General features: G+C 39.1%; 1 protein-coding gene across 3 annotated transcripts in view; it reads right to left on the bottom strand.

Annotated features, from left to right (window-relative positions):
* Window positions 1-26,435, bottom strand: part of CDK14 (cyclin dependent kinase 14) — a 486,541-nt gene extending 460,106 nt beyond the window's left edge. For 2 of the 3 annotated variants that reach the window (XM_047096602.1, XM_047096603.1), the window contains exons 1-2: window positions 26,345-26,435; window positions 19,251-19,282 (exon numbers count right to left, since the gene is read on the bottom strand). In XM_047096602.1, the coding sequence (XP_046952558.1) occupies window positions 19,251-19,282; window positions 26,345-26,435 (123 nt within the window). The remainder of the gene's footprint in view (window positions 1-19,250; window positions 19,283-26,344) is intronic. The other variant, XM_047096604.1, reaches the window with a different exon arrangement.
* Between the last annotated feature and the right edge of the window lie 459 nt (window positions 26,436-26,894).

Below are 26,894 nucleotides of genomic sequence, written 5' to 3'. Positions count from 1 at the left end.
GTAACTCAACCCTCTAGGTGAAATCATCACTGGATTTCAAGGTGCAGGAGTTGTGTTTTTAAACAAGATAAAAGATAATAAGCACTGATTTAAATAAAAAGCTTGAAAACTCCAGGAAGACATAATCACCACCATAACTGCCACCCTAATCAAGTCTCCAAGGGACAGTTGAGAATGCTCTGGGGGAACTTTCATTGCTAGACCTTCTGATCAAGTGCAAGATACTGGAAATTTTACCTTCAAATCATTTTAAAAAGAATTGACATGCACAATGCTTAGCTGTTTTACTATTTTTTAAGAATCTGGGGGGGGGGGAAGACTCAAGAAAACAAACCTAACACCTTAAAATCTAATGTTCAGAACATTTCAGATTTTCCTTTTCAGATTTTTTTTTTCCTCCTTTTTTCACACTATCAACATGCCAGTATCTGGGTCTGCAATCAACTCCGCCAAAAAGATGCATTTATGGAGAACAGCTCTTTAAAGAGAGGAGCAAAATAACTAAAGATCTTCGAATTCAACTACAGTAACAGCTGCCCCTCTTTTAAAATAAAAGATGTCTAATTATTAGTATTCATGCGGTCAGACTATACCCTCAGAAGGCACAGATCCACTCTTTCAGTCCACAACAGAAATCCTTTTAAGCCATTCGACATCCTGCACTGTGCAGTTTTAGACCTGCACATATGTCTCAGTTTGGGGGGGGCAGGGGATTCATATGATTACAAACTCTAGAAAAAAAATTAAGAAGACAAAGAAAGATGGCAAAATTAAAAAATGAATAAAAGAAACAGAATTTAAAATATATATGTATGTGTGTGTGTGTGTATTACAAGGAAGCCAGTAAGCTGACAAATGGCACGCTACTACATTAATAATGGTAAGTATGAATATTCATTACACAATAGTCATAAATAGAATGAAGGAAAACCAGAGTGCAGACGGGGCAAAAACTCAGAAAGCTTTTTAAAGAGAAGGAAAGACAAAGAATGAAGGAAGCAAAGAAAACACACACAACCTCGGAGAACACTATTTAAGTAAGGGTCTCTGGGTAGAAACTTTGATCTAAGATAAGATAGGACAGTAAAGAAGGAATTTCCTTAAACAAAGGTAAATAAATAAACAGTATAAACTACCCAGAATGACAGGAAGTGCTTTCAGTAAAAACAATCAGGGTAGTCTTTGCTTAGGATGTTAAGGATTAGAATAATACATCTCCCAAACCACTGATAAAGTTGCTGAAACTGCCCTACCCCACCATACCTTCACTCCCCGCTTAGAGAAGGGACAGCCCCAGGTGAAAACCCAATGCGCTAACGTGCAATCTCCAACGCTTGATTGTTATATATCTTGAGAACGAGGAGGAAAAAATCAAAGCCACAAAGAGAATTAACCCCTAAACATGTGCTCATGGACCACAGCTTGATTTTCCCCTCCCATTACAAGCTAGAGACTTCTTGAAAAGGCCACCACAGTGAGTCTGTTTTTTCTAGAAGATAGTTTCAAGATAAGTACAGAAAATCCTTAAAGTACTAAATGAGTAAAAACACTGCCACAAAAATGAACAGTCACTCTATGTTCTTTAAAAACATGCTGATTATTCTAAACTGTTTCCAAAAAAACAATAGGGGCAAAAAAGGCACGGGTACGAAATTACTGACACCACACAACATCTGGCCTGTAGTTTTTAATTAGACAAGAAAGAATCCTGAAGGCAAATGCCACAGGATTGATAGAAGTGGAGTGAGCACCTACTCTAAGTAGGAAAATCAATTTATTTGCAGCACTCTCATTTTGTTTCTCAATTAGTCCTGAGGCCAAGGGCTACCCTAACACACTCTTAGCATTAATTTGCAACTTAAAAGTTACACAATTCAGCAATAAATGTAATGCAATCATCATTTAAATGCAAGGAACTTTCAAGGCTCCTTTTAAAAGGCCACAGTCCAGGGGTCACCCCCCACCAACTTTAGCTGGGGGCCAGGGGGCTGTCCAGGTTCCCCCAAGTTTCATTACTTCACTAGCCCTGTGACCCTCATCGGTTGCTTCACTGCTCAAGATCTCAGTTTCCCCATCGGTAAAAGGAGAAATAATAATGCCAACATTATTGGGAAGATTAAATAATGTGTTATTTTATTTTATTTTATTTTATTTTATTTTATTTATATTTAAGGGTTTTTTTAATGTGTTTAAGAGGATTTTTTTGTTATTCATTTAAATCCAAGTTAGTTAACATATAGTGTAATAATGATTTCAGGAATAGAATTTAGTGATTCATCACTTACATAAAACAAACAGCCAGTGCTCATCCCAACAAGTGTCCTCCTTAATGCCCATCGCCATTTAGCCCATCCCCCCACCCAACACCCCACTAGCAACCCTCAGTTTGCTCTCTGTATTTAAGAGTCTCTTACGGTTTGTCTCCCTCTCTGTTTTTATCTTATTTTTGCTTCCCTTCCCTTATGTTCATCTGTTGTACTTCTTAAATTCCACATGGATGAAATTATGTATTTGTCTTTCTCTGACTTATTTTCCTTAGCATAATACACTCTAGTTCCATCCATGTTGTTGCAAATGGCAAGACTTCATTTTTCTTGATCACTAATACTCCATTGTAGATATATACCACATCTTTATCCATTCATCAGTCAATGGACATTGGGCTGTCTCTATACTTTGGCTATTGTCAACAGTGCTGTTATAAACATTGGGGTGCACATGCCCCTTTGAATCAGCATTTTTATATCCTCTGGATAAATACCTAATAGTGCAATTGCTACGTTATAGGTAGTTCTTAATTTTTTGAGGAACCTCAAAACACTCTGTTTTCCAGAGTGGCTACACCAGTTTGTATTTTATATTTAAGGGGTTTTTTTTAATGTCACTATTAATAAACGATTGTTGAATTTCTACAGCATTGTGAAAAATAAAGAAGAAAGAAATCCTATATCTGAATTATGGAAATAAACTTAACCAAAAACTATTGTCCATTTATTCTTTCAGGCAACACTTACTCAGCACATACCAGGTCCAAAGCACTATTTGAACAAATGAGATACAGAGGGAGGTAGAAATGCACCTCTGCCCCCCCAGAACCACATGCTCCCATAGGGGAAAAAAGAGGTGACTGCAAGGATGCAAATATCTGCTCAGACAACACGTCCCAAGATCTTGATTATACATGCCAATGAGGGGAGAACATCCTAATGAGAAAATACCCCAATTCATCAACTCATGGACAGCGAATACAGAATAGGGACAAAAGGGCTAGCCTTGCCAAGACCATGATTAGGGTCCAGTGAAAATGTTGGTAACCAACAAAGAGAACCACGGAGACATCATCAGAGCCTACAGAGAAGGCACTGACCTAGAAATGGGAAAGCATGGGAAGATATTCCTCCCTCTGTACATAGGGTAATCACAGATCTTTCTGGAAATTCCTGTCACCAAATGCACACTGTAGATGTGACATGTGTGAGTGCTGTCTGCTACTAAAGCATTGGTTAATAATGTTCACAAATGCAGAGCTTCGATCTTCCAGGATATAAAATCCTATCCACCAAAGCCCATCTGGTTGACAAACGCCACCAGTAGAGATTACTTTCTGCCAGATCCAGTCAGCACATGGTCATGGCAAGGCCACTATGGTAGAGGAGGAAGGGAATAGTGGCAGAAGGAAGCTAAGTTTGGATTTCAAAGCCTCAGTTTCTCCCATCTTTAAAATGAGGAGGTTCCCAAAATTAGATCACTAGTGTCCCACAATAAAGCTAGGCAGGCACCATGTGACCCTCAACTTGAGGGAAAAAGAAGGATGACAGAAATATCACCACGTGTGATGGAAGTCATAAGTGGCACAATCAAGTTGTATGAAGGAGAGTACCTGCTATGTGCCAAGACCTGTTAAAGAATTTACAGGCATTATTTGATTAAACTTCACAATAACCCCACCAGGTAGAGATTATGATCCTTGTACAGTGAAGGAAAAGGAGGCGCCTAGATTGTCTGTAGGGGGAAGGGCACAACCCAGCTGGAAGATGGCGGAGCAAGAGCCCAAAGCTCCTCTTCCTGTGATTCCTACTCACCACCCTCAGGGGAAGTGCAGGGTGGAAAGGCGTGGGTTCACAGCCTGGTAGAAGACACAGAGCACAACCACAGACAGCCAGCACCAATCAGTTAATCACTCAAAAATAAATGAACTCTTGAAGAAAAACACCCGGTCCACCAAACACTGAATCAGTGTTCCTGTGACTCATCTCCAAACAGGTGATCCTCACTGATCCTCAAAATAGTGGTAGATGTCCTACTACAAGTTCATAAACATTTTTCAGGTTTCTGACTAGATAAGAATACCATGCACTAATTGCACCATCTTGCAGGACACACCTGTGGGTGTCAACACAGAAATATTTAATATACAGACTTTTAAGAGAAAAGGCACGTCAGAAAGACACTAAAGAGGCATACAGTATCTCTTTTTTAAAAACATATAAATTTAAACATTCCTCAAAACAACCTTCAAGCAATTAAACCTAATCATCAGTTCTCTCTGACACAGATTGCTTTAAAAATTCAGCAACAAAACTTACTCTACCCTTTGGTTATTAAATGTCTAGAGAAGTTGAAAAAATCAATATTTTACGTTCATTAAAATTTTTTATGTTGAAAAACACTCATCTGAGACCTAAAGAAAAATAACAGCTTTCATTTAGAAACTTACAAGCATCAGGAGAAAAGAACTAATAGAAGAAAGGAAGAGATTAAAAAATCGTTTGCAGATGACATGATTACATACCTAGAAAACCCAAAGGAAACCCCTGAAAAATACTGGAACCAACAGAGCTTAGTAAAATAGCAAAACAGAAAAGAAATATATAAAATTCTATAGGAACAAGAACAATAAAAATTGATTCTCATTCTTAATTAGCAATTTACTTTTTAAGAGAGGTCTAGGAATAACATGAATGACAAAAAAATCAAGGCATAAAGATTAAGAAAACTATAATGTACTTTATGAAAAGATCTTTATTTAGAAAAGAAAAAACTTGGACAGTAGTGGGACAAACCATGTTCCTACATAGAAAAAAAAAATGTAAACTGAAAAGGATATTCTGTTAAAAGTATTGCAAAGAAGATTTTTTAATAAATATAAAAATTTTCAGGGTGCCTGGGTGGCTCAGTCAGTTAAGCAACCAACTCTTGATTTTGGCTCAGGTCATGGTCTCACAGTTTGTGGGATCGAGCCCTGTGTCAGGCTCTCCACTGACAGCGTGGGGGTTGCTTGGGATTCTCTCTCTCTCTGTGCCTCCCCTGATCATGTGGTCTCTCTCTCTTCAAAACAAGTAAACTTTTTTAACTTTTTAAAAAATAAATTGAAATTTAATTTTTCTAAATTTTCAATTTTTTATATGATCTGTATTTTTTACCTTTTCATTAATGACCAGATGTTATTTTATATGTAAAAATAGAACAGTATTATAATTAAGAACAATAAAAATAAAAAAGTAAATGTAATCTTTGAGTTTCAAGGCTACATTTCAATCAAATTTCCAGTTTTCATAAATCTCCAATGTGTCAGCTGAGTTACTGAAAGTAAGTTTAACAAAATTGAGCAGTAAACACAGAAAAACAGGAAAAAAAACTGACAAGTTCATTTTTTTTACCTTCCTTTACTCTCAAAATAAATGTAATTTGAAGTAAAACAAACAAACAAACAAAACAGGTGTTATGACCGAGATCAGCAGCATATCATACCTGCCACAGAGACAGAGTATCATACCTGCTACTGGCCTCAGAGACAAAATGCCCAAATGGAAGTGGAAACTAGACACAGGCTCTCCCATGTAAGTTAAATGCTCCCCAAACAAATAGCAGGAAGGGCTGGCAAATACATTCATTTTTAAAGTAAATATTAACTTTAATGAGCTTGGTGACTGGCAAACTGATTCTGCTCTCTTGATATTTTCCCTTCCCTGATCCTTCTCATCAAAAAGAAAAAGAAAACACTGAAAAGGCACAAACTCTCCTACTCTGAGCCCAATGTGTACCAGAGAAGAATCTAAAATTACTCTATATGTTTCTGCCCTCAAGTCTTCCTTATTCTACCAGCTGTAAAAAAAAAAAAAAAAAAAAAAAAAAAAAAAAGACAGTGTAAATGAAACAATATATGTGCCAGAACTAGTCCACGAAATGCAGGGGGGGTCATAATACTGGTAATTGTAGAACTGGGGCCAATCACTATCCAACATCAGCATCTCCTGCCTACTGCTTTGCTCTTCTTCTTCCCTTGCCCACATCCACCAGTCATGAACCAGAAAAAGAACTGTGCCTGTCCCAGTTGGGAAAGATGGTGCAAGCGGCCAAAAGGTCATCGACAACCTGGACCCTCTGCCCTGGCTGCCAAAGGGTTCAGGGCAAAAGAAGCATGGTGGCTGGTGGTTGAACTATTTGCTTCAGACAAGATGGAGCTAACTGTCCCCACCAAGACCAAGCAGTCTCAGGGAGAAAAAAAGGAAAGAAGAAACCCCAGTGATGTTAGAAGTATAGGAAAAAAGAGACAGAAAAAACTGGTCTGTTTCTGTCCTCAGCTCTCAGGTTACCAATAAAAAGGAATTCAAAGTATTCAATGTCTCTCTCTCTATGCCCACTTAAAATCTTTCTTTCTCCGGCTACAATGTAAATATCAAAAATATCTGCCTTTTTCTGCTGTCTTCAATCTTCACAAAGACTTTGGCTGTTACAATATGAAATAAAAATGAAGGGAGAGTCGCTTCACATGCACAAGCATATATATAGTCAGGATTTGGAAAAAAGAATTGGGTTTATTATCTGACATTTTCTGTTTAATATTAACTATTTGCCCTGGTCAAAGAGGCAATTTTTTTTTATATATGAAATTTATTGACAAATTGGTTTCCATACAACACCCAGTGCTCATCCCAAAAGGTGCCCTCCTCAATACCCATCACCCACCCTCCCCTCCCTCCCACCCCCCATCAACCCTCAGTTTGTTCTCAGTTTTTTAACAGTCAAAGAGGCAATTTTATACCCACTGGAAGATCTAACACTGTTTTCTGAATGTGCCAGTTAAAACACATGCCAGCATTGAGCTCATCATACCTCCCAGCTGGAACCAATCTGTAGGTAGGCTGGTGATCCATGGTACCTCATCCAATCATGACTCTTCCATAGCCTAAAACTGTGTGCAGAGCCCCAGTGTCTAGCTGGAAATCTGTATTAAACTATTACTACCAGAATGATCAAGTTTATAACTCAAATAATTCCATTCAATCCCCACCCAAATCCAGATAAAAATGGAAATACAAGCACAGTTTTAGCATAACCTTGAAACTGAAAGCAAAATGCAGTGAATAATTCAGACAAGAGACCTTCTTGATCTCACACTAACCATATTTCTCTTCAGCAACCTATTTAATCTTCCCCGACCTCAGTTTCCAAAATAAGTGTAACTTGGTTCAAAAATGACACAGATCTACTGCAGGAATCTTTTAAGTTTACTTGTTTTTATTCCTTATTAGGAAAATAATTCATCTATTAGAATTACTACCAAACATCAGTTGCTTCTTTGTAAGAACTTTGGGTCCTATCCCCATCTATATACCACATACCACACCCATAGTGCCTGTGTGTTGTTTCTCCCTTCTCCTGGGAAGCAACCCAGTAAAATGCTAAGCACATGCTAGAGTAAGACAGACTGTGTTGCAATCATGGATTAAACTCCTGTATAGCTGAGGGGCTTTGAGCAAGTCACAACTTCAATAAACCTCTATTTCCAAATTACCTTTTTGTTATATTTTCTTTTTTCAGATGTTTCCCCCATACAGGAATACATATGTTTCACAAAGTAGAGATCATATTCTATATGCAATGGTTGTTTTCACTGAACACTGTAAGTTTTATTTTATGCTTTTAATATTTAAGATATATAAATATATATGAATATATACAATATATAAAATTATCTGTAATGAGCATGGTCACTTTCTTAATAGCAAAGTATTAAAATTATTCAGTGGAAAATATGTAACTGTGATAAGAAGTAAAAATTCTGAACCTGAAAAAAAATCTAAGTTGAGTTCAATATGCCATATTATATCGCCTAAAAAAAACTATTCAAATGCAAGGAAACGTATATATAAGAAGATATAAGGAAAATAAAGGTAATGTTGTATCTATTAAAAGCGAATCACCCAAAATTGTGGTTATCCAATTAATGTCATTAATATGAGTTTTAAGATTTTTACCTTCTAATAACCGCAGAGAAATTAATGTAAAAGCAAACCAGCATATCTTACAAAGTATATACTTGTTTATTTCTTCCTTTTGTGACTAAAGCACCTTTTTGTTGCACATGCAGCACATCATTTAGATAAAGTAATCCAAACCTCTTGGGGAAAGTTCTGAGCTCAATTAGGGCATCAAGGGACAGGCCATATGTTACAAAGCCTCTGGCACACCTGAACCCCAATATCTAATGACCCAAGGATGCTCATTTATAAAATTAAATAGTCGCTCTTTTAAGAGTAGAGAATCAAGTACTGCAGATCATTCTCCATCATTTCATTTGAAGACAATGTAAAGAGAACTACACAACTAAAGAAAGTTTAAATAAATGAACACCTACAACACAAAAGATGTAATTCATGCCTTGCATGACTACTACTAACACTCAATTTTATCTCATCAATCTTATCTCTTATTTCTTTTTTAATTAATGAAATTTTTATTAAAATTGAAAAAAAAACTAACTTCTTATTCACTTTTCTGTTGTAGAATAATGTCTACCTAGCCCCTTCCTTGTTAAAAAAAAAAAAAAAAAGCTTGATCCCTATCTTAGTCTTCTTTTAGCTAGAATATCTAGAATATTGAAATATAAAAAAAATACACAATTTAGAACCAAGACTGTATTTTCTGAGCCAAAAATCAGGATGCAGGACCTGAAATCAAGAGCTCTTAAAAAAAACAAAAATCAGACTGCATGTGACTATACCAGTGTCCATCTTCAACTCCATTCTAATAGTTCAATAATAGATATTTCAGAAAAGTGGCTCTCAATCATTTTCGTCATCTGAACACATCTGTGGGATATGACATACTCTCAAAAAATAACCCTGGCTAACTGCAGCAGCAGTTGTCTCAAAGCATGTGATTTGGGTAGGGAAAGTGCACTGAAATCTTCAGGAAGCTTTTAGAAACTCACCATCCACACTCGTCACTGTTTTATAGAGCTAGTACAATCTCCTTTTTTGAAAAATCCTTTAAAATAGAACAAATAAGGCTCTGAAGTAACTAAGTCATAGTCATAACTCAGCTTTAAGGCATGTAACAGTCCAGAGGAACAGACTAATTTGTATCCACCAAGACAAATGTGATGGGTGCCATGGCACATTCCCATGGACAAACTCTAGAATATGCTGAATTCCTGGTATATATCAAAAAAAAAAAAGAGAGAGAGAGAGAGGATGCCATCAATCTGCTCTCCATTTTTTTTTAAAGGAAACTGCTTACTTCAACATTTCAGCTGATAAGAACACAGAATTATAATATGTTTGAGGTCACTTAGAATAGAATGCTAATTCCCAGACACTGAATATGAAGATACCTTTTAGACATCACACTTTACAGACATCTCACATGAAGAGTATCCTAAGATTGAGAAAACACAAATAAGTACATGGAATTGGTCACTCCAAGACTCTCTTCAATTCCAAGTCTCTTTTAATACTCATGAGTCTGACTTGCCAGCTTAGAAAAATGTGTATCAGTGAAAAGTCAAATAAGTACTCTATCTGACATAATTTAGTCTGAGTATACAATTACATGCTACAATAAATTTTTCTACATTAGTCATAAAAGCCTTAAAAATGTTTTGTCTACACATTCCTTACCCATGCCTATAACATTTAATATCATGAAATTTAGAATTTAGGGTAGCTATTCAGAAAGACTTACACAAAAAACTACTAATCACATCACTTAAAAATTAAGCACATAATGTTGCCCCAGACATTGTAGTACAGACTACTGCCATATTTTTAGATCATAAGAAAAAAAATTTAAAGAAAATCCCCAGACTCATATGCTTAAAACAAAGAAAAAAAAGAAAGAAAGGGGTGGGAGGGGGAGGAGGGAAGAAAGAAGGGAGAGAGAGGAAAAAAGAAAAGAGAAAAGAGAGAAGAAAATTTAAAAACTAAATAATATTTTGAAAGAATAACCAGAACCAACTTTATATACTAAAAATAAAATAGATTCAGAAGGAAAAACTGAATAATCCTTCAATTATTATCTTTACATAGTGAAAGAGCTCCTTCAAGAAACCTGACACTGATGCATCCTGGAGGAATCAAGCTGGCAAAATGGAGAGCAATTTGCTGGTTCCAATTTTTTGTAATTACGCCTTTTGTAAATTTTATGACACAGAGAATAAGAAGAGTTAATTGTGTTTTAGACTATTAAAAAAATTCAAAGAATGTATCTCTCAGAAAAGGATTACTTAGAAAGGTATGTCTGTCACATTGATATAAAGGTCAGCACACTCCAGATCAAGTACAGACTATGATTCCAGTCCTCCGAAAGCCCTGACCCTTTGGTTTAGCTCATTTCAATTATTATTATGGTGCCTAAAGTAAGAGGCGGTCTGAAATGCAACCAAACCATTTAAGGATTTGTAGATTATAAACCAGCAGTTCAGGGGCACGTGGGTAGCTCAGTCGGTTGAGTGACCGACTTCGGCTCAGGTCATGATCTCACGGTTTGTGAGTTTGAGCCCCACGTCGGGCTCTGTGCTGACTGCTCAGAGCCTGGAGCCTGCTTCTGATTCTGTGTCCCCCTCTCTCTCTGCCCCTCCTCCATTCATGCTCTGTCTCTCTCTCAGAAATAAATAAACATTAAAAAATAAATAAATAAATAAATCAGCAGTTCAAATTTCAGTCAGAAGGAAAATGGTATAACATATTCCCTGTAGCTGGGCCCATTTTGTTCTTGAAGAATATCATAAGTACCTAGGTTGTACTTAAAAAAAAAACTAAAAAAAACTCTCTACACCAAAAGTCGGCTCTTTACAAAAGAATTCAAACATGCAAATCAAAGCACACCCCACAAGGAAACACCAACCACCCTTAAAGGAGAGACTTGCTACTGGTTAACGGGCCCTGCCATCAGGGTGCACAGTGCCCACCAAGAGAAACCCTACTCATGCTTTCAACTCCTGTAACATTCTGTCTTCTGGGGATTAAGAATGTGGAAGTGACTAATTCTCCCAAATGTCATACATTTTACATTTTGTGACATGTACTTCCTCTCTGAATTTTTACAGCACTACCCAGACACTCTAGCCACTGTCTGGGACTAGACAAAATTATTGTAATTATGTGTACCATAATTAGGGAGACAGTAAATGTGATCAAACATTTATAGAAAGGAAAAACTAAAGCACAGAAAGTTTTAAGAACCCAGAAATCTCAACTAAATTCCAATGATAGAATAAAGGAGGAAGTGAGGTTCTTTTTCAGATGGTTCTTTTTCAAACGCTGCATTTGAAAAACTACTACGTACCAGATTACTGGCACAATCCGAGAATAGTCTGTATATTTCTAGACTTCTTGCATGGGACAGGTTCATGTCATCCAGGGATGTCAGACATGACCATGGTGAAAAGAAAACAGGATATACTGTAACATAAAATCTTACTATAAAGAGAGTGAAGTTGAATTTGTGCCCAGACCCAACATTTCGAGATGATAGGAGCCAGTCAAGATGTGCTTGTCAGTGGGATTAAATTCTGTGAGACTGATGAGATTAAGAGTCAGGGTCAGAGCATATTCAGAGCCTAATAAAACAGACATCAACAATTGTTTCCTGTACAAATCTTTGAATAAGGAAACATCACGACAAGAAAGACATGTTAGGAAGGCTGGAGCAGAAGAGTGAGAGATGGAACAGTGAGACCAATTAAGAGGTTATTGGGATAGAAAAGGTAAAAGTGATAAAGTCCTGAACTGATACGGTGTCAGCTGGTGATAATGAAGGCATGAAAATCAGAGATGACTGATGAGGATGGAAAGGTGGGCAAGAGATAGATCATGGAAGGACTTGAAGGCCAAGTTAAGAGTCTGAACTTGAACCTGCAGCTAACAGGGAGCCTTTAAAGTATTAAGCAAGAGAAAAGCATTTCAGATCTGTCACTCTGTGGGAACAGGAGGCAAGCTGTAGGCAGGGAAGCCAGTAAGAAGATGACCACACGTCCAGGCAAGAGAGGATGAAGCTGAAGTGTGAGCCTGCCTCAGCAGTGGGAAGGGAAATGGCAGGAGGCAACGAGGACCAAGCCAATGCCAGGATGTGGTGCTTGGGGCGAAGCTCAGGACAGTGTCAGGTTGCTTCTGCCTTGGAAAATCACTAAGATAACAAAGAGAAAAGGCACAGGCTGAGGAGTACTTGGTATGTGCCGAGACTGAGATGACTACGAGATAAAGAGGCAGGAACATCAAATGGGCAGCTGCATATCTGGGTTCAGAACAGAAAGCGGGCTCAGCCACACTCATGGGAGTATAATAAGGGAGTAGCCAAAAGGAAGGAGTAGGAACAGACATACTGCTCGAGGAGGGCATGAAAAAAATGATCACAGTGGACAGAGGGCTTCCATTAGCACAGAAGAGACAGGGAACACTTAACTGTGCTCAGAGCCTAGGGTGAAACACCTGTAAGAAAGAAGAGACACAATAAGAAAGAATAAGTAGATAAGGAAATACAGAATCAATTACACAGATTTTGGAGTGCAAGCAGGGAAAGGAGTGAAGAGGAAAGGAGGAGGAATTAGCCTAGAACAGGAGAAAAGACACATCCTCCTCTGAAGTTGGAAAAAAGGAAATAAAATTGGAGCAAGTGAAGGTACATGTGCAGGCAAGGTGCTGACGCCTAACAGCATTAAGTGTTGTAGGAAGTTGGAGGGTGTTATGAGTTTTGGATTGTGTACACCAAAAATTCTTCTTAACCATACCCCTCGCCCCCAACCTCCAAATGTGATCTTATTTGGAAACAGAGTCAGTGCGGATGTAATTAGTTAAATTAAGACGAGGTCATACTGGAGTGGGGTGGGCCCCTAACTCAATACAACCAATGTCCTTGTTAAAAGGGAAAAGTTGGAAAAACACACCCTCATTAAGGGAAGGTGATGTGAAGACACACAGGGAGAAGAAGGCCATCTATAAGCTAAGAGGAGAGGCCTGGAACGTATCCTTCCCTCACATCCTTCGGAAGGAGCCAACCTTGCCCACACTTTGATTACAGACTTCTGGTCTTCAGAACTGTGAGACAATACATTTCTGTTGTTTGAGCCACCCAGTCTGTGGGACTTTTCTACAACTCCAGCAAACTAACACAGAGTGGAAAGTCATCTATGAAAGGAAGGAGGGGTAGAGGAGGGTTGCTAGAAGGATTGAGGGAAGTGGAAAGGTTTCAGCAGGAAACAGGCCAGCCACACAGGGCAAGACTGTACACAGTTGCCTTGGGTTCCAGCTAAGGCCAGAGATGATAAATTTATTTACAGAGTGGTTTCCTCAAGCAGCTCTTGGCAGCCGGTGGGCAGAGGGGGAAAAGATGCCAGGTCAAAATCAAGGTCTGGCGGAGTAGATTACAAGCAAAACACAAAGGGATACGGCCACTGAGGATACTGGCAAGGGAATGATGTACCGTGAGTGAACAGAGAAGGAAACAGGAGGCGGATGGGCAGAGAACGGGTGGTCTGGAAACAGGGAACCCACAAAGAAGAGATAAAAGGAGTACAGCAGGAGTGAGGAAGCTCACAGGGAAAGACAGTTACTGGGATTTAGTATTTTAGATGAGGAAGTCAGGGAAGTCGGAAGCTAGACAGCTGTATACAATGTATACATTATTCACACAGACACAGGGGCCTCAGACCATGATGGTAGTTAGATGAGAAAAAAACTGCAACAGCTCCCACCACCCTCAATGCATGGAAAAATAATGACCAGGAATATCCCCAAATCATATTTGTACTTGACTCCTAGAATCTGGTTCTCAGAAAAATCACTGCTGTGTTTATATCTCCAGTATTACAGTTACATATTTATACAAAACAACAAAGAGGGGCATGGCCTAGAAGCAGAGGTCAATGCATCTGACCCCCCCCATCTATCTCACAAAATTATTATATTAAGCAGAGAGGAAGCAAGTTACCTATAAAAATGTACCTGAGGAAGTTACAGATCAGATGCAAAAATGTTAAGACATTTTATATGCTTTGTACACATTTCCTTAGGATACAAAAATTAAAATAGCTGTAAAATGCAAAAATATGTGTTGGCAGCCCCTTCTACTTTGCAAACAGGAAACAAATGACCAGAAAATTAAAAAGCTCGTAAATGACCAATTCCCCCCCCTACAAAAAAAAGTGCTTAATTATCTGGATTATATACGATAAACAAACAAACAAACAAACAAACCTCTCTGCATTTCCAAGGTTTATTTCAACCACTAGAATTTTTGTATTTCTTAGTAAAGAGCCAAGCATACTCAACACTTTGTTCTGGCAACTCATCTGAGCTAAAATAACAGAGGCATGAAGCATAACTAAAACTACACAATTTAACCTTTTTAATTTAAACACAAGAACAATTCATGATTGCTGTGGCTTTAGACATTTCCAACCCTTTCTAAACACACATATTTATACTCACTTAGAACTTTTTACTTCCACAGTTCAAAAGGCTTTATACATAGTACTTTTACACTGGGAGAGATTAACTGTATTTTCTGACTGTTCATATTTTAGGTATCATTTTGAAACAAATTACTAATTTAAAAAAATAAGATTCAAAACTTCCCTGAAGTCATAGTATATTATGGCACAGGGAAAATGAGGCCACTCGGGAGACATGGCCTAAGACATCTACTGGGGACAAAAAGGTGAGAAAGAATTTGGAAAGTTCTGCAACTTTACACAAGGATATAAGGATATCCTTATAAATGGTTAGTCCACCCATCAAAAGTATAGATTAAACTTAGAGAACAAAAACGCTTCATATTTTAATCAGCGCCCAGATACAATATGAATGAAGAGCGAAATGATCGTCCTCTCTCCAAATAGGATGGGCTTCAACAAAATTTCCTATTCGAACAAAGTTGCCTAGTGTAAACATCCCTCAATACTTAACTTCCAAAGTGTCTCATTCTCTCTCTACAACAAGCAATAGCACACTATTCATGAATATAATTCCAAGCTGCTTATAAAAATCTGCAGTCATGGCACTTCAGCCTATTGAAGAATGAAAGAATAATAAGTCTTTCAAATAGGTCCACATCTCTTTTTCTCCTCTGTTCAAGGTCAAACATTTACACACACCCTATAGAAATCCTCTAGGAATCAGGGAATAGCAACTAAGGTCCAGCTCCAGGCACTCTGGAGGAGGCCACTCCTTGAGGTAAGGAGTCCTCTGCCTCATAAATACTGAGTAGGAAGAGAGATGCCACACCTTGATGCATATCTAAGAAGCTGATTCAGTACCCAGGTTTCAAGACTCGAATCTTAACTAAATTCCAACACAGAAGTCCTCCAACTGCCAAAGAAAAGTGAGTTCAAGAAAACTTCTAACACTGCAATCTGAGGATGATCATAGAACTTAGTGACTTCTTGCGTATTTAATCACAAATGCAGTGTCCTTTTCTGGGATCTTAGTAAAACTGTAAGTGCATGTTGACTGTTAGGTAGGATTTTATTTTACATTTAAAGATAGATAGGGTGCCTGGGTGGCCCAGTTGGTTAAGTGTCTGACTTCTGCTCAGGTCACAATCTCACAGTTCAAGCCCTGTGTATAGTTCTGTGAGGACAGCTTGGAGCCTGGCGCCTGCTTCAGATTCTGTGTCTCCTTCTCTCTCTGCCCCTCCCCTCCTCGAGCTCGCTCTCTCTCTCTCTCTCTCTCTCTGTCCCCCAAATATAAAAAATAAAGAACATTAAAAAATAAAATAAAATAGATTCTCCCTCCCCCTATGGGGTGCTTGGGTGGCTCAGTCAGTTAAGCGACCGTCTTCAGGTCAGGTCAAGATCTCAGCTTATGGGTTTGAGCCCTGCATCAGACCCTGCGCTGACAGCTCAGAGCCTGGAGCCTGCTTCAAATTCTGTGTCTCCTTCTCTCTCTGCCCCACCCCGGCTTGCGCTCGCTCTCTTTCTCTCTCCCTCTCTTTCTGTGTGTCTCTCAAAAATGAATAAAGGTTTGGGGCGCCTGGGTGGCGCAGTCGGTTAAGCGTCCGACTTCAGCCAGGTCACGATCTCGCGGTCCGGGAGTTCGAGCCCCGCGTCAGGCTCTGGGCTGATGGCTCAGAGCTTGGAGCCTGTTTCTGATTCTGTGTCTCCCTCTCTCTCTGCCCCTCCCCCGTTCATGCTCTGTCTCTCTCTGTCCCAAAAATAAATAAACGTTGAAAAAAAAAATTTTTTTAAAAAATGAATAAAGGTTTAAAAAAATTTAAAGATAAAAAGCAACTTGAAGATGATCCTCTCTGACTGGCTTTACAAATGAGAAAACTGAATGGCTAGAAATTGGCAAAGGAGAATCCACATTGTCTGACAGTTCAACATTCTCTCTACTTATTGACAATATATATTTACTCACATTCAACAGATATTTACTGAATGTTTTACCATGTGCAAGACACATGAGGGATTACAAAGCTGAATGTAGTCATCCTCTCAAGGAATCTAAAAACTGGTGAGTTTCAAACAAAAAAAATGGTGGGTTTCACAGTTTTAATATGTAAATCGTCACACGAAGTCTCATATGGTATTGTAGAGGAATATCTGAAAATAACTCTCCTCATAGCCCCAATTCTTAATTTCAAACTAAATCTTTCTTTCCTCCTTGTAGCCCTTCCAAATACAGAAGGTGATGTCATGGTGAGAGCATCGGTGAAGAGAAGGATGATAATGACAACGAAGACAAGGGCAATGGGAATACCAACTATGAGACATTTACTATGTGCCCATCACTCTTCTGTAACCTTCATATACTTAGCTTATTTAATCTTCGCAACAATCTTAGGAGGGAGATAAACATCTCTAACTTATAAGAGACTTGAAAAAGTAAGTCAATTGCCCCTGAAAAGGTAGCTGAGTTAGGGTTTACACCCAGGCATGCCTTTACTACTACCATCTCCCAGGAGCCTGACCCTGGCACTTCCCGTAATTAACTGGAAACTCCTGGGCCCCTCTGGACCTCAATTTCTTCATCCGTGAAATGATGAAGTTGGCCCCGTGATTTCCAACATCTCCTCCAGGTGTACCATTCTGTGATTTACTAACTTGAGTTTTGTTTTTTTGTTTTTGTTTTGTTTTTTTGTTTGTTTTTGTTTTTTGTTTTTTGTTTTTTGTTTTTTAACCAATCTCTTGTACAGAGGAAGGAAAACACTTTGTAAAAGCTAGAGAAAATTTTGCCCCATATTACAAAATCCAGACCTTTGTGCAATGGTTTCCAGGTAAAGGAGGGTGGGTAGTAACCAGCTTCACATACACATCCTTCCCTAACTTTCATCTAGGTTCCAGCCTCAGATTTTTTGGAAAACTAATCTCATAGCCACATGACAAAATAACAATCATTAACAATGGCATTTAAACTAAACAGGAGGTTTTTCAAATTCCTAATAATGATTAGGAGTCATCTGTAACAACATGGGAAAATACCACATTTTGGGTTAAAAGAAAAAAGCAGCATATAATAAATGGCTTATGTTTTTTTGTTTCTAAACATAGGGAAAGAAACAAGAACATTCAACAGTGGTTGTAGCTAGGTAATAGGATTGGGAGACTTTTCTCCTTTTCCTTATTTTTCTCTTTTATGTAAGCTTACATTACCTCCATAAATTAGAGGGGAGACATTTCTTTACAAAGAGAGAAAAAGTACCAAATATTCTCCAATTGATTTCTTCTGAGAAGAAAACATACTCTCCTAAAAACATCTCAGTAACACTGCAGAAATTCCAGAAATACAGGTTTAGAGGAGAACATCATTATTACCAACTATAGATGGGGAAGAAAATATTCCTTTATTGGTTTAGGTCTAGAATAACTAAGCTTTACAGGATGTTTCAGGAATGCTGGAAGGAGAAGTTGTTTTGTAGTCCAGGGACACGTGGCTTTGTAGAGCTGGGCCCCAGGAAAAAAGGAACAGGTGCAACAGACAAAGAGGCAGACCATGAGAGCCAAATGTCACTGGCCCCATCCAGAAATCCCAATCTGGAGCAGGTTCTCCCTGAGTGGTCCTGCCCTGCACCACAGCCAACCACATGGCCAAGGGGATTTCCACAAGCACAAATGTCCTCACTTCTCTGAAGCAGTACAGCAGTGAGAGAACAGGTAGCTTATTTCACAGAAACTGCAACTGTTAAATCAAACAACCACAACCAAACTAATCTATGCTTCATTAGGCTGCAGGATAAGCACACTGTGTATATACTTTTGTGTTCATATATAAACTCACTACACACACACGCGCGCGCGCGGGCACGCGCGCGCGCGCACACACACACACACACACACACACAGCCCAATTTACAACACATGTCAATTACTGTGGCTTTGGATGGTGACAATGAAACACTTCACTCTATAGCACTCCTGAGAATATTTTGTAAACACATTGTCTGTCTGGTGATTCCCACTGATACCACAAAAAACTCAGGAAAGAGTACAATTTAAAAATCACGTTCAAAATGCTATTAATTACATATGGACCCCCTCTTGGAAGACTTTTTTGCTACTTTGTAGCAAGTAGGTAAAGACAGATCTGATATACAAAGGATAGGAAAACTAGAACAGGAAAGTCAGCCCCTCCTTTGGGAATCTGATAGACAATAAGTGGCATCAACATCGCATCACATCCTGATTCAGTGCAGGGCTGCAGGGAGCTGGGGTGCCCAACTTACCAACAACTCCAGACTTGCCCGAAGCACGTACCTCACAATGGGCTTCTCCAGCACTACCACCATTAAGGGGTCAATAACACAAAGGCCTGGGGGTATTTTTGCTAATTTAAAAAGACATATTTCTGTTGACTGCCACCAAAATTCATTCAAATAATTAAAGCTGAAAAATAATACAACTATAGAGATGTCATCTCTTCTTTTTTTAAGGCATTTTTTTCTGCTTCTTAAGTGTGAAGTTGGCACCTATTAAGTATACCCAGAAGTAATTAAATACATCCAACATAAGATAAAGAAATTTAACCTACCTCATCAAAGGTGGTGTCCTCTTTCTTCAAAGCTGTAAAACAAAAAGGGAAAGGAAGAAGTTATTGTGAAACATCTCAAGGAAACTAAGTATCTAAGTTCTAGAAAACAGAAAGAAAACAAAGCAGTATGGTGTTTTCATTTCAGAAAGTAAAACTGTACCCCAACCTGAATAACAATGTTATGACACAAATAGGAAAACTACAAATGAGACAGAGAATTGCACAGCATGCTTCTTTGTGAGACACTTTCATAAATATGTAAATGGACTATCCTCCCAAGTATGGAAAAGAAGAATGTATATCTTTCCCCTATCTCTTCTTTAGTAGGAAAACATTTTAATGAAAAGTATGAAAGAATCAAAAAGTAATCTTAAAGAAATGTCCCCTTCAGCTTCTGGGTTTTATGCATATGTCATTATGCACGGTGTGTGGTCCTCCCAAACCAATTGTCAGGATGACACCCACTCTGCACAGTGCCCTGAATGAGATTCCCATACCGAGAGAGGTTTAAATACAGTAATGAAAGACTAAGCATGTTAAACTAAGCACTGCAGAGACATAATTCAAACATTTCAACATGATCAATTTTATAACGAATATCACCAAAGGAAACAATGCATTCAGAATGTCGTATGGGAATTGGCAAATGCTCAAAATTTATTTAAATATGCATGGAATCAGAATTGGCATTCTATTACTCTAAAGAGAGAGAAGTAAGTATTTCATGCATAGTTGGCAAACACCCTAGTTCCTTAAATCCTACAATTACTTAGAATGTTTCATATTAAGGAGAATGCACAAAGGAGCTAATTTAGCTGAAACCACTAGCTGGAGACATGTTCCTAATTTATAGAATTGTGCATAGGTGTTTACCGTCTGTACTGGACAGTTCTAGTCAGGATAGAAGCACTTGTGTTGCTCTTACTTGGAAAGCTATGTTCTGACAAAAGCAATGGAAAACAAATTATGTTGGGAATCAATCTCTGAGAGAAGTCATGTGCTTAAATGGAAGCTACCATACCAGAGCTTATATTATATAATGTAACAATCTTGAAAAGTGTATTTTCTGTTTCATACCATAGACTTGTCTTTTTAAACATCACGAAGTATGTAGTTGTGGTGAATTAAGGGGGGTGAGGGTAGATTGAGGGAAATAAAGTGTTTCTGAAAGTTCAATTCTTAGTTTTCCTCTTTTTACCTAAGAAGCTGATCTGTACCAAATTTCTCTACTGACTTTATTAGAGGACAACTACTTCTAAATGAAAAATAAAAAGACAGCCCTTTATACCATTCTCAAATGGCTTATCTTACATTCAATTACTTACACACATTTTATTATATATTTCGCTTTAACTTACACTAACTCTAAAATAAGCTATTTTGAGGGGCGCCTGAGTGGCTCAGTCGGTTAAGCGTCCAACTTCGGCTCAGGTCATGATCTCATGGTTCGTGAGTTCGAGCCCCGCGTCAGGCTCTGGGCTGATAGCTTCTGTGTCTCCCTCTGTCTGCCCCTCCCCTGCTTGTACTCTGTCTCTCGCATTGTCTCAAAAGTAAATACACATTAAAAAAATTAAAATAAGCTATTTTGATAGAAAGCTGTAAGATCCTCAATGATTCTTAAAGACTATTTTTAACTTAGAATGTAAAACTTCTAATCTAGAAGGCTTTCTTTAAATATCAGTCAACAATGTTACTAAACTCCCACCCTCACTCCCTCAAACCTAAGGCATATCTTCTAATTAACATACTTGAGTAGTGATTCCAAGATAAAATATTAGTGACCTACATAAATATAGGCAAGTTGTTCCATCTAAAAATTTTTTTCTAATAAGAAATGATTAGCTCACTGATTTCAAATACAAAGTCAATCATTGTGCAGCCACATACCTAGCTCATTTAACAAAAATTAATGAAAGATTATGTGGCTGTCATGTAAGATGCAAAGCTAAAGCAGCAAGCTTATAAATCACAGCACAAACTTCCTGTATTTTCTTTACTTTGGACATAATAAAAGTTTAGTCTTGGGTTTTCTTAAGCAAAGCATCCAATAAGAACTACAGTTGATAACTACCCCTCGGGTAACTGCAAACACAGAATGAAGACCCTCAAACTGAGAGATAAAGAAACCAAGAAACTAAATTGTCTTTGACATCCTGACTGGACTATTTCTTTCTTGCCCCCAAATCCTGCCAATTCCTTCAACATTCTGGATAAAGGGGTAGGGTCTGCAGGTAGAAAGAAATGGAAGAAATACTAGAGGAAATTGCAGGTGTATTTTCTAAGATATAAGGAGCAGAAAGCTAGATTCTCTCCCATGCACACTATTCTCAAGCCCAAGATATCTTAGGGGAGAACATTTTAAGACCAAAAAATCTATGACTTCAGTAACTCTTCACTGGTGGATCGACACTTTATATAGTTTCTTATAAATATGGAATCCTTGCTTGAACAGCAGTTAACAGTAACAACAAAGGCCAATTAAATACATCTCTGCCAAATATTTACCAGGTCATTGATGAATAATAAACTATTACCCAAACAAGCACGCAACATCGCATTATTGATTACATTCCCCGATTGTCATTAATCATTCATGTAAATGTAAACTCACAATTGTCTTCAAAGATATCATGGAATACCAAGTATATTACACTTTTATGGGTTAACAAAGGTGTATGTATACATTGAATCATTTGAGATACTCAGGTAGTCTATTTAGTCCTCTGCTCGGACACTGCTTCCTCTAGAGAGCTTGCCATGCTCTCACCAAGACTAAAGTGGTGTCCCTCCTATGTTCTCCAACAGCAAATTGTGCTAATTTTCTTGGTAAAATTTGTCATTCTATATTGTCAATGCCCTTTCACTGGCCTGTCTTCTCATAAAAGTCCTTGCGGACTGGTACCAATGGCCACTGAAACTGAATGTCAGCACAATATCTCGCACATAGGAGGTACTCAATAATTATTTGTTGAATTAATTATGTCTACTTCAAAGGCCAAAAGACAGCCTCTTGCCTTTTGAGACACACTAAAATGTTGGCATATGAAAACCATACACTATTTTCTCTCATGAAAGGATCATAGATATAAATTCCATTTCCTAGTTTTCAAATTAAAATCTTTTGAAACTACATTGGAAGAAGACATGGTACTGTATTTACATTTTGTGTCTGAACCTTTAACCTTAAGAATGGACTTATCAAATGACAGCTGGACTCTACATTACACACATACAGAACAAAGTAACAAACCCAAAATTTCAGCCTCTTCCTCTCATTCAGTTCTCTCACAAACTACATCTTTTAAAAAAATGGTGTACACGGGCTTCACCTCAAATATCACAGAGTATAAACTTCCTTTCTCTGGGAGTTAATCCAAACAAGTGTGAAGAAATGCATTCAAATGACTATGAAGAAATGACAGTTTGACCTAATCTTACACAGAAAGCATTCCTCCTCCTAAGCTATCATTCAAAAATAAAAAGAAACAGGAAAGAAAAGAGGAAAAGGATTTTAACATAAACTTTTTAACAACTAAATTCCCATTTCTCTTTATTTATGTTAAGCAAAATAAAAAAAAAAAACACGTGAGACAACAACAGTAATTCCTAAATAAGTGAACACACTGACATTATTTAGCAGAAAACCATAAATACTCACCACTGAAATCAGTGGATGACTTTGAAATTCAATTACACCCATCTTGTAAAAGAACTGTAACTATGTTGTAGTCACTCCCTGGCAGATGTCATAAATTGGAGTGCTATGGCTTGAAAGCCAGTGTGTTTTATTAGACCTTATATAATATAGTAATCTCAGATCAGCTGTATTGGGGTGGGTAGCGACAAAGCTGGTATGACCATTTACGTGTGGATGAATTAAACATCAGCGTTGCCGCTCTTATACAGTCCAAATGGTTATTAACAATAAACTGATTGAATATCACATACTTTCAAAAGTTGTGCTCATTTTCTATAGATGAACGGTTAACTTCTCAGGACTAAACAACGATACTGTATATTTTATCCTATAACAAGCTACACTTTTGAATCATACCAAAAAAGCAAAATGAAGTCAGTATGTTTACTTCAAAAGCCATCATAGATTGGTTAAAGGGACTGCATATACAGAGATGTTGGATTACTCACCAAGAATAAACCATTCACTCTGTGATCTCATGAAGTACCAATGAAGAAAGGGGGGAGACAGGGGATACATAGAGAAACTGGAAGGAATAGTAACGGCCCCCATTATTGATCTTCACATGTAACATCTTGCACTAGATATTTTACGTATTCTATGGGATTTAATCATCACAACAACTGTAAGAAAATGTATACATGTGGACTCTAAGGTTGAGGGATATTCTGCTAGTTGACCAAGACACACAGCAAGCTGGGAAAACAGGGTTCAAACCCAGACCAGACTAACTCCAAAGTCCATCCTGTTTTAATACGGTAAAATCAGTAACCACTTCTTCCCTTCTCTTTCTTCCCACCTAGAAAATCAATTATGTCAATATGATGCAATCACCAATAATGATAATAACATACTATAAACATCTCTTGAGTCTACACTACATACTGCACAAGACATCATATGCGTTATTTCCCTCAGTGCCAATATCAAAACTGAGTTGTACATGAAAAACTGAAGCTCAGGGGCACCTGGGTGGCTCAGCAGGTTAAGCATCCAACTTTGGCTCAGGTCATGATCTCACGGTTTGTGGGTTCAAATCGCACGTCAGGCTCTGTGCTGACAGCTCAGAGCCTGGAGACTGCTTCAAATTATTTGTCTCCCTCTCCCTCTGCCCCTCCCCCATTCACAAGCTGTCTCTCTGTCTCCCTCTCAAAAATAAACAAACATTAAAAAAATTAAAAAAAAAAAAAACTGAAGCTCAGAAGGTGAGGGACCTGTCCAAGGTCACACTGCTGCATGTGGCAAGACGGGAAATCTCCAGTGGTCTGACACAGCCCACACCCTTAATCTATGCACTATACAATCCCATAGTAAAAACCCCATTCCATAGTCTTGAGCACCTTAAAACCTTTACATAACCAAATTCGTTTTATTGCTTTTTGATGTTGCAAATATAACATTAAGAAAGTACTCAGATAACAAAGATTAATTTTTCTGCAGTCCCACTTCACATGTATGTCTTGAGTTTGACATACAATCATAACCACATAAAACCTCTTTATCTCTTTACAGTATTCCAGAATGGGACTTGCTATTCAGAATCATGACCTTCCTTCAATACAAGAAATAATCAGTTAGGTTCACTGCACTGTACTGTTTCTGAAAGAAGGAAGGAAAATCTACTAGATCATAGAAGACATTTTAACAAGTGTTGGAATCAAAAGGAGTTTCACATCACTAAATCTCAGTAAGCTAGAAAATCCAATTAACTGTAATACCCCATTCGCCAGCATTGTAGTTAATCCAAATTTTACTGATTGTCGATCAAAATCTTAAAATTGCTTAAACATAAGGAATTTTTGTATTAATGTCCTTGGTTTCTTACTGAGATTCAACTGCAATGAATTATTTAACACAAAACTGGAAGGGCTCCAACAGAGTCATTAGCATTAGTAAATATACAGTTAATGTGTTTTAGAACAGGGCTTAATGGACTCCAGAACCCGCCTCTGTGATGCTTTGGGTCCCAGGTTGAACATCCTCCTTAAAAATGCACACCAACTGAACACCTTGCTCTCTCACACTCTTGGCTTCAAACTTCATTTGCATGTAGGAACTCTTCAAATGCATCCCTAACTCGTGAGAGTGAAACTGCAACTATCCAATACATGCAATAAGTAAAACCAAGATTAAATGTTGGTTTCACACCATAACTTTACAGTCATTTCGGAAAGATTTTGTGTACCAATAGAAAATTTTTAAACCCAACACAAAGAAAACTAGGCTAAATTTTGATCCATATTTCCTCTTGCTTGAAGAAAGTTTGCATATTTTACAGTGTGCTTATATAATGATTTTTTTTACAGGAATGGATGGATGGATGAATGACTCCAATACTCATATTCACCCCAGGGGTTTATTTTAAGGAATTAAGCACTTTATGCTTAATTTCCATTAACACCTTCATTAACATGGATGACATGTTAAACAAGTGAAACAAAGGCTAGAAAGCTTCTTAGGGAATCAGAGGGGTTATTTTTAGTGCTTGTAGGATTTTCTTGCTGAAAACAGTTACCTGCATAAATGAAAGTTCTAATGTTAGAGGAGGCAGCTACCGTCTTAAGGTTAAAAGGGGTTTTCTATGGCTAACCCTAAAAAGCTAGCAAACCCACTCCACATAATACTGTTGTCACCCTGTTATAGTCCGTGACATGGATTTATTCTTAAATGTCCTAAACATTTCTCAGTCGGTTTTTATTTGTGTATCAGTTGGTTGGTTTAAAGACAATAGCCCCGGAGCTGTAGTAAATGTAAGAAGTTCTGGGGACTTATTCCTAAATGTTCAGACAAGTTCACAGCGCGCATTTATTTCCTGCAATGGAAAGATTCAGAGAGCTTGGGACAGAACAGCCGAATCTCGCTTTCGAGGACCCGAAGTACCGAACAAAAGGTCCCAAGGTATCTGTCCCACTTCCCTTTAGGTTGGATGTGTGAAACAATACGAAGGAACAGCTCAACGTTTCACCAATTTCCAAAGCTAAATTATTGACTAAACACCCCAGAGCGAAACCTGCGCGCAAAAAAAAATAAAAAAAATAAAAAAATAACAAGTGACCCAGGCGGCCGCTCAGCCCTGTGCGCAGCGGGGCCCGGGGCGTCCCATCGCCAGTCCAACGCGGGCGCGAAAGGCGGAGAGCTAGTGGCGAGGAGAGGAAACCCAAACTGTGGGCTTTAAGATCATCCACAAATGATCCCCTAGATCCCGAGGGACAGGGGTGTCTCTCCTTTCCATTGTCGCCCTACCCCCAGGTCCGGGTACTGTTCCCTCCACCGTCCGCGCGCAGCACACTCTACACCAGCCCCGGGTGGTCGCCGCTTTGGTGATGCCAGAAGCTCGGGGCGGAGGAGCAGGCGCCGGGGGCGTCCGGCCCGGTGCCCGGGGCAGCGCGCCACTCACCGATGCGGCTGAAACTCTCCGACAAAGTTCTCCGCAACTTCTTCATCTTGCCGATCTTCTCGGCCGGCTGCGGCTCAATGAGGTCGCACATCTGGGCGACGCGGGGCTCCGGCAACTTCCCCAAACTGGTCCAGAGCGGAGCGCAGACAACAGCGAGGGCGCGCGGCAAGAAGGCGGCGCCTCCTCCTCCTCCTCCTCCACCTCCTCCTCCGGCCAGGAGGCGACGCGCTGGGCTCAGGAGGCGAGTGGCGAGCTGCAGGCTCTGCTCCGGCCTGGGCCGCGGCTGGGCGGGCGGGGGCGTTCTACGTGGTGCCGGGGGCGGCCGCCATCGCCGCAGCCGCGGTGGCCCCGCGCCGCGCCGCCGCCGCCCGGCTCATTTTCCCTCCTTTGTAACCGAGACCAGCGCGGCCGGCGGCCGACAGCGGGGGTGGCGCGGCCGGAGGCGGGGCGGGGACGGGCTGGGAACAAGGTGCGGGAGCCGGGGGTCGCCGGAGCGCGCGGGGCACAGGCGGGGAGAAGTTCTCAGCCCCGAGTTTCGGGCGTTAGGGAG

Source organism: Lynx rufus, unplaced genomic scaffold, assembly GCF_022079265.1.
Source record: "Lynx rufus isolate CCGP_SWC_20201006 ecotype Redwood Valley unplaced genomic scaffold, mLynRuf1.p SCAF_4, whole genome shotgun sequence".
Classification (NCBI taxonomy): Eukaryota; Metazoa; Chordata; class Mammalia; order Carnivora; family Felidae; genus Lynx; species Lynx rufus.
This window is presented reverse-complemented; position numbering and strand designations above follow the sequence as displayed.